The 9,364-nt window shown below is 30.8% G+C and overlaps 1 protein-coding gene across 1 annotated transcript; it reads left to right on the top strand.

Moving 5' to 3' along the window:
- The first annotated feature begins 1,353 nt into the window (after window positions 1-1,353).
- On the top strand, window positions 1,354-5,663 carry LOC101488520 (peroxisome biogenesis protein 22). Its single transcript, XM_004516888.4, has 8 exons — window positions 1,354-1,692; window positions 2,239-2,475; window positions 2,597-2,644; window positions 3,563-3,619; window positions 3,705-3,806; window positions 4,091-4,156; window positions 4,997-5,098; window positions 5,230-5,663. The coding sequence occupies exons 1-8, from the start codon at window positions 1,570-1,572 to the stop codon at window positions 5,332-5,334; spliced, it is 840 nt and encodes a 279-aa protein (XP_004516945.1). The 5' UTR covers window positions 1,354-1,569; the 3' UTR covers window positions 5,335-5,663.
- Window positions 5,664-9,364: the final 3,701 nt, after the last annotated feature.

Raw genomic sequence — 9,364 nt, 5'->3', positions numbered from 1 at the left:
CAGAAGGAAAATCCTCAATTTTATCGTCTGATCTCTTTTTCTCCTTATTCAATTTTTGTTTCAATATATAGACCAAAACGAGAAAGGGTTGTATCAATTGTATAAATTAATTTCTGGATTTTAAACTGGTTTGGCAACTACGTCAAGGTACAAATTTAAGGGGTGGTTGTTCTGGATTTTACACTGGTGTGACTCTATGTGGAGACGCAACCTCATATGGAGACGCAACCTCATATGGAGACGCAACCTCATATGGAGACGCACTGTACACGTCAAAGCTAGCACACGGCAAACCAGAGAAATACGGCAAAGCAAGAGAAACAAGGACTCTTTTGATTTAAGTTTATTTCTTTTTTGGTTAGTTTTATTTATTTATTTATATTAAAAAGTAATATAAATCTACTACAATTTTTTTATAATTTTTAGACAAACATATTTTTATTTAAATTATTTTTTATTTTAAAGGACAAAAATGAGGTACTACAATGATGATGATAAAATCCTAAGACTTTGATTTGTGTATAAGTTATTGGAGTTAAAAAATTATACATGATTATACAGATATCTAAATATTTGTTGTCTTTGAAAAGTACGTGACAAAATAATTAATATATAATAGTTCATTATTATAAGGTCATTTTAAGTTTTAACAAAAATATTATTCAATTGTTTCTATGATTGAAAAATAATTTGATTAATGTTAGTTTCATAAGTTAAATTTTAAAGAATTTTTTTTTCTTTTGTTAAAATAAAATGATCGTCAAATTTTAAAGATTGAAAAAAATAATAAATTTATATTTAAATAATTAAATATTTATATATAATAAACCATTCATACAAATTGCATAAAAAAGTATGTAATTTTTTTTAAAAATATGTACAAATTAAATACTTATTTTTAAGTAAAAATATAGACTCCTTTTCTATCTTTCAATTAAGGAGATATATTTTGAGTAAAAAAACTAAACTACGGAGAATATATTTCAAAAACAAAAATCTAAGAACATATGTTTGTTTTTATTTTTTTTAAATGTATTTTTTTTATATTTATTTTATTTTTTTGTAGTTTTTAAAATTTAAAATAATATTAATTATTATTTTATCAAATACATTTTTATTATTGATTATAAATAGAGAAATATGCAAAGTAAGATAATAATAATACTATAAGAAAAAGAAAAATAGTTCCATATACAAAATTATTATTTTTTATTAAAATAAATAAAAAATTAACAAAATATATTAATAAACTTTTTCTTTTGAAAAATAAATATATAAATAAAGTTGAAACAACATTTTTTAACACAACACAACTTCGGCAATTAAAAAGGAACAGAGTTTTATAAGATAATAATGATAATAATAATAATAATAATACGATGATAGTGGTAAATTCGAACAAAACTGGAAGCTCTGACGACAGCTCATAGCAGTGGTTGACGGCAAACGGAGACAGAACACAACAAAACATAACAACATTATAACTGTTTCTTCTTCTTTTCTCTTTTTCTTTGTTCTTGTCTTTCAATTCCCTATTTTCCAAATTCCGGTGAGGCCAGCGGTGAAATCATGGCCGCTTCTGGTGGTGATGATGATGCCTCCAAACAAGACCTCTTTCACATCATCAAACGCTTTGGAGCTTACGTTACTTTCAAGATCGGAGATCTCTTCTCTCTCTCCTTCCACAACCTTGTATTCCCCTCTCTCTCTACTTTACCCTATTTTTTATACCTTTTTTCAATTATGCATCATTCCATTGGATCTGATTTATCATATTAAAATCTTATTATTATTACTTTTTTGTTTGTCAATCTCGTAGTCATTTGTTTTTGTTTCAGGTTATATTTTCACTTTCTGTATGAAATTTTGATTTTTTTTTTAGTAGCTTATTTGCCCCTCTATTGTTGATTGAATGATTGAGGACTAGGGTCGGATAATTCTCAATCCATAGACTGAAAGTTTGTTTTTTTTGTGATAAAACTCAACTGGGTTTTTTCATTTTTATTTTTATTTTACCCTAATTAATTTAATGTTGGGTGTTGATAGAAACTAGAAAAGATGAGCTTTAATGTGTCATGGTTATTATCGAAAATGGAAAAAATTGTGACCTAATATTACGCATTATAATATTAATAGGTTTAAGTTGTTGGATGGGATTAATGATCAAGTTAATGTTTTGGTCTTTTTTGGGAGCATGTGTGAATAATTTGAACCTTGTGATACTTTACTTGGTATTAGGATATACGCACTATTGGGGCGGTTGCTGGTCTTGCTGTTGCAATTGTTTTCACTTGGAGGCTGTTGAGATCTCCTGCTGGTTCTCAAAGGAGGCAACAAAAACGGCAAGGTGCTGCGTCGAGTAATCCTGGAGTTAGCACACATTCAAATGCATCGGTTGTTCCTTCAGATGCTTGTTTACCTTCGGATGAATCAAGGGCGCAAAATGTTGTGGATGAGTTCTTTCAGCCAGTCAAGGTATAATGTTGGCAATGCATGAATGTTTTTGGGATTGATTCGCGGCAATTTTGGCTGTGTTTTTTATAGTTTTTATGTGTGATTGGCAATTCTAAGTTTGCTTTTTCCTCAACTTTTTCAGCCAACCTTGGGGCAGATAGTGAGGCAGAGGTTGAGTGAAGGAAGAAAGGTACACATTCTCTCATGTACTTTATGTGCTAGTGATGTGTGTTTCAGACTTAGCTTTATGGTTATTACGGTCTTCTCAAAATTAACATCTCCCGTGATAAGAAATATCTATTCAGGCAACCACCATCACCTTAAAGCTTAAATTGTTAATCAACTGCAGGTTAAATTAATATGTCATTTCAAATTACTTGTTTATAGTTTATAGATTAGAATTGTGACATATAACTTTAAAAATTTCTTAGTCTGAATGATAAGGGACTTGTAAAATTGAGATAAAGGTGTTCTTGTTATTGCTCTCTATTATTAACATAAATTCAAGAATATATATAACGAAGGTCAGTGCTTTACCTGGTATTTTTAAATTTATTGTCCCATCAATTTTTAATCCCCTCGAATGAGAATAAAATTGATACAAATTTTGTTGTTATTGTTATTTGTGTGTGTGCTGACCATGACTTCAATCTTACCTAGAATATATCTTGTTGATGGAATGAGCATGGTACTTATTAACAGTCTTATAATTCAAACTTCTGAAGTAGAGTTATTAATGACAATCTCATTACTTTAGGGGAACTTAAAATAAGTATTCATTGAATTAATTAATGAATTATAAATTTATTTATTTAAAATTGAAGGTTGTCAATAAAGCCAGCTTTTAATATACAAGCCATTTTTATGTTTCTTTCAGGTTAAAGTTTAGTGGTTTAGATTCTTTATATTATTTATTTTGTCATTCTTGATAAGTGGTACTGATACTATTCTATTTCGCTTGATAAACCTGAATAAGATATGTTACATTAAACTGGATTGGAATACTCGATGAATTAGGGAGCACTTATGAACAAGTTTGTGTTAGTAGTTGTTAAATGTTGGTTTGACTTATGTCTCCTGACTTCTATAACCAATGAGTTGTATGTAGGTAACATGTCGTCTTCTTGGAGTGATCCTTGAGGAAAGTAGTCCAGAGGAGCTTCAGGTGGTGAAATTGTCCTTTTGTTATACTTTTGTTTTATGCCATCAACACCGAAAGATATTAATGCTGTTCATTCCGTTCTTGGCAGAACCAAGCAACTGTGAGATCCTCTGTGCTCGAAGTACTGTTGGAAATAACAAAGTTCTGTGATTTATATCTCATGGAACGGGTTCTGGATGACGAAAGCGAGGTGTGTCACTTTTCAGCATAAATCAATAACTCATCATGTCTTATCTAATGAATGAATTGAATTCATGCACACTATTTCATGTTATATGCTGCAAATTCTCCATTTCTCACTGATTTCAATTATTTTTAATAACCAAATGATTCTGTATAAATGAAAAGAGATATGGTATAGTTGAGGATTTCAAACTAAAATTGATTGCAGGCCTAGTATTCCTCTTGCTACCCTGTTATAGCATACCATTTTGTTAAATTGTTTACACTTTATATGTATGGATTATTCTGCAGAAAAGAGTTCTTGTAGCGTTGGAAGAAGCAGGGGTATTCACTTCAGGTGGTTTGGTCAAGGACAAGGTATGTGAAATCGCATCGAACAATAGCACTGTTTTTCATTCTTTTTAGAACTTAACTACCTTCTTGTTTGGTAGTGCTGCACTTTTTGTATCCTTTTGTGTGCGGTAATTTACACATGTTGATTGACAACGTGAGCATATCTATATCATTTTTGTTGAACAAATAAAACATTATCTTTTACAATGAACATGTGTATGAGATTAATTTTTTGTACCAACAGACATCTTGATCAGAGATGTCCTACAGAACATTTTTGCTATTTTAAAGACTACCCTTAGAGAGAAAACCTTTACTTTTATTTTATTATTTGTTTTTTAAGAAGAATTATGATAGACATTGAGAAGACTACAAACTCATTCAACGTGAGATGGTCTAGAAAATGAATGATCAATATGACTAGGGAAAGGGGTCACAATAATTATAATAAATAATAATTATAGAATTTAATTACAATGCACAAACAACGTAAAAAAAGTTTTATACTGACATTCAATCATATTTCACTGTGTATAGGTATTTATGAAATAATATTGTAACATGACACCATGGTAAAATATGATTGGATTCTTGTGTATAATGATATATGTTTGTGGTCATTTGCTGGTTTGTATATGCTCTTTTCAAGACATCCTTGGAACCTGAAATTCTGATGCCTGCAAGAGTTATATCTAATTGTCATTAGAGAAAAAATTAGATAAAATTGTGATTTGTCACAAATGTTTGTCTTGTGTATCTAATCTAATGAATGGTGTAAATGTCCAATAACGCTTGCTGCCTACATGTGCTTCGAAACAGCCTTTTTGTCCTCAATTTTGATATCTGGTACCTTTCTCTATACAGGTTCTATTCAGCAGCACTGAGAATGGACGATCCTCATTTGTTCGGCAATTGGAACCAGATTGGCATATCGACACAAATTCTGAAATCGTCTCTCAGTTAGCTGTATGTTACTATATATATCAACTCCATTCAACTAGTAAAATTCATGCCGATATAATATTGATAATCATATCATTATTTCTTTGGTATGTTATGATGTCTTTCTAATGATTAACAATAAATCATGCTTGCAGAGGTTTATCAAGTATCAGCTCCACATATCGCCTTATAAAACAGAACGAACCGCTGCTAATGTGTTCAGTGCTCCATCCTTGGAACTTTTCTTTGGATCCATATGAAAACCAAAAACACTGCTCTAATCAGATGTTATTATTCATAAAAATGTCTATTAGTTTGGTTTCTGTCTGCATGTTGGAATTAACCTTCACCATACGTTTTTTTCCCAGCTTTTCTAGATGGATGAGAAAACTAGGTTAGATTTTTCTTCAAGCTTTGATGGTTTCTCACCCTAGTTTGGTGAAAAACCCTTCTGTGCATGTGTATGATGCTTTGAGGAAGAAGTTATATTGTTTTCTTTATTTACCTTTTGTTTGAAATTTGTGCATTAGATTATCCAGACATTTTGAACTGACAAGGTAGCAATTTATATTAGATGTTGTTTGTATTCTATCTTTCTACACGTGATATTATATTATCATGGATAGTATTAATGATATTCCTTCAACCAGTACTTGCCAATGTAACTTTAATTTTCAAAACATTTTATTTTTAACAGTTAAATATAAAATGGTTTATTTACTTAAAATAAATAAGGAATATAAGTGCCGTTAAAGAGACAACAACATTAAAAAAAAGAAAAGAGTGAGAGCCTCAATAACTCTCAACGTTTTGGGTGATATTGTTTAACGAGTGATTTTCAAGCATACCAAATGCCATAGCATAGTGAAAAATTAATTTTGGTGACTTCTAAAAGGGATGAGACGATCATGTTCAAGTTAGTCTCTAGAACGGGGGAAACTATCATCAAACCATACTCCAAACCGAGAAAGAAACCAAGTCATTAAAAACATTTAAAAACATGATCAACATCATCATTTCTTTCTCTAATGATATTGAGAGCATAGAGAATCAATCAACCCACATTTCTTAACCAATATATTTTTCATTGATAAGTCATTTTGTATAATCTTTCAAACTAAATTAACTTGTTTAGATAATGTTGTGATATTCTAGAATTTATGTCAAACTCAAGAGTTGCATCGTGTAACGAATTTTGAGAGACATTAGTGTCATCTCAATGTTTGATAGACTGATAGACACAATTAACCGAGAACATATATTTTTATTTGAACCTCAAGAGAGATGATTCATCTGGATGGAGAAAGGGGGAGATAACTAGAGGATTTACATGGCTTCAAAAAGGACAAAAAAGTATCATTGAAGAATTGTGCATTTCAAATACCAAGGTTCTAAAAAATTAACTGAGATACTTGAGACAACTTTGACTCGGGAGGACTAGGAGGACCAAATCTTATAACTATTCTACAAAGATATAATTGTCATTTCAAATGTTCGACATATTGACGAATTGTCACTCTTCAAAGACACCCCTTTTTGATATCTCACACCTTCATGAATGCTCTTTCATGTGTAACAAGGCCAAATGTTTCCACCAGGAAAGTATTTGGACTTTAATCATTTCCTTAGCAAATAACCATGATTGGCAAAAAAAATGTGTCATCCTTGTCTACCAAAGCAAGATTAAACGATTTGAAGCTTATAAAATTCATATCTTTGTTTACTTTTTGGCTGACAACATTTATTCCAGATTAAGACAATCAATTTTTCTGCTCATCGTGATTGTAGTCACATCAAAACTATTTAATCACAAACTCAATATAGTCACCAAGACCTATGGACAACTGAAACAACTCATGATATACGTGAAAATAAATTAAACCACATATTTAATGAGTATCAATGTCATACTGAAGAAAAAATTATCCTTCAAACTCTTAAAATTCTTCCACACACGATATTGAACAAAGTCAAACATCTATTTAATAGATGAAGAGCTTCCAACAAAGAGACACGAGTCTCAACTACTTTGAAAAAATCCATCTTTAGGACATGATATGTCTGTCTAAAATATTCTCCAAACTATATCAACACATATTTCGAGCCAATTTATTAATCTTGACAAGTCATATATCTCGTTCAGCCGAAATTTTATCGTACTCTTAAAATAATTTTAATAATCCTAATTAATTACCACAAGATTGTTTTATCGACAAAAAATAACTTTTAAAATAGTCAGAAATTTTAATGTTTTTTTTTTACAAAATAAATTTTAATTCAAGACACCAACTCTTTAATCAAAACAAAATTACATAGGATGCACCACAATACTAGTGGCCATATAACTTGATTTCATGAGTGAATCACTAAATTGCCTCTTAAAATTGTAGGTGTTGGATATTCACCCACTTGAAATTTGAAAATATGTAAATAACACTCTGAAATTGAAAGACAGATAGTATTTTTCCTCTGTTGGTTTGCTCCGTTAATGAGATTGACCGGACGATAACTACTTACATGACTAGTCTAAGTGTTAACCAAACTTATTGTCACGTAAAAGAGAGACTAATTTGCTCGATTTTAATACAAAATTGAAACTATGTCATCATTGCAACGTCAACATCTTCATCTATACAATCTATTATTGTTCTTCTTCCATGATTTTAAATCTTCTTCCAAAAAATATTCATTTATATAATTTATTTTTCTTCCTCTTTCATGGTTTTCGAATAGTAGAAAATGAAATAATCAAAAACAACTTTATTCTTCTTCCTCTATGGGTGAAAGCTTGAACCCGATGATTCTAAAATGTCATTGTGAAAGAAAAGTTGTTGTTAGAGCTGCTGCAACTAAAAATATCTTTGGAAGAAAATTATTTTCATTTGCTAAAGGTAATTTCTCCATTTCGTTTTCTCCTTTTTCCCCCATTTTCATTTCTCCTTTTTACCCAATTTTATATCCCATCTTTTTTCTTCTAGTGTTATCTCAAAGCTTGCTCGCTGATTTCTCCAATTTCTCTAATTTTCTTCCCTAAACTGGACATAAGAAAGACAAAGCCAAATTGAAAAACCATTTTCACAATTTGGACCAACTCATGAAGATCAAGTGTTGTCCCAAGATGTAATTGTCCATGGAGATGTATCATGAACTAGAAAAAATGAGTGATGACTTAAAGACTACATTGCAATTTTTAATATGACTGTAGGAACCAAATTGCTAGTTAGTGAGCAATTTTAGATAATGATTTGTGTAGGTTAAAACATATGAATTTAGACGACCAATTATATACTCTGATGAGTTTTGTATAAGACTACCGCTCATCAGAGGACTTACACGACCATTCATGAATGTACCACCATCCATCATAAAACCTACATCATCACTCATTTGTTAAAGATAATTTCTCTATTTTCGTTTCTCATTTTTCCCCATTTTCGTTTCCCCTTTTCCCTAATTTTCTCTTCCATTTTTTTCTATTGCTATCTCAAAGCTTGCTCACTGATTTCTCTATTTTTCTTCCCCAAATTAAGGCACAAAGAAGGACAAAGCCAAAATGAAATACCACTGGATCTACTTGTGAAGATCAAATGTTGTCCCAAGAGGTACATGTCCAAGGGGATGTATCAGGAACTAGAACAAGAATGACAACTCAAGTATTGTATTGCAATTTTTAATATGATTGTAGGGACCAAATTGCTAGTGAGTGAGAAATTTCAGGGATTGATTTGTGTATATTGATTTTGATTTTTGTAGGTTAAAACATATGAACTTACATCACCAATTATATACCCTGATGAGCTTTGTATAAAGCCACCACCCATCAAATGACCTACACTACCATCCATCGAGAGACCTACATCATCACTCATGAATGCACCACCACCTCCATCCATTAGAGTGTTAGATAATATTATTATATATTAGTAGTAAGGGTATTTTAGACAATTCTAGACAATTCTATTCTTTTATATATATACTCATTGTAACCCTATTAACTGTGGTTTTGGTTCATTCTATGTTATGAAACCCTAGAGTGGTTGTTTCTCTTCTTCCTCTTGCTTTCTCTTTTCTTTGTTAACATGGTATCTAGAGCCTATTTCGATCCTCCTTGAACGATCCCGCCTCTATTCCGCTGTCGAGTTCCCAACAATTAGGGAATATAATTATAGTTTCTCTTTTCTAACATTCCAATATTCAGTGAGATTTTTTCGTTAAACCGTGTCCCAATTCTGCTTTACCCTTTCTTTGTAGCTTTTCGTTTATTTTTAGTAGATCAGTAAAAAAAAAAAA

The sequence above is a fragment of the Cicer arietinum genome, chromosome 1 (genome assembly GCF_000331145.2).
Source record: "Cicer arietinum cultivar CDC Frontier isolate Library 1 chromosome 1, Cicar.CDCFrontier_v2.0, whole genome shotgun sequence".
Taxonomy (NCBI): Eukaryota; Viridiplantae; Streptophyta; class Magnoliopsida; order Fabales; family Fabaceae; genus Cicer; species Cicer arietinum.
Note: the sequence above shows the minus strand (reverse complement) of the source record. Positions and strands in the feature narration are given on the sequence as shown.

Bases quoted from the DNA above. Each gene is read 5' to 3' on its own strand.
- LOC101488520 (XM_004516888.4), top strand. From the start codon at position 1,570: ATGGCCGCTTCTGGTGGTGATGATGATGCCTCCAAACAAGACCTCTTT. The intron at 3,807-4,090 runs GTGTGTCACTTT...ATTATTCTGCAG, and splicing joins TTCTGGATGACGAAAGCGAG to AAAAGAGTTCTTGTAGCGTT. The intron at 4,157-4,996 runs GTATGTGAAATC...TTCTCTATACAG, and splicing joins GTGGTTTGGTCAAGGACAAG to GTTCTATTCAGCAGCACTGA.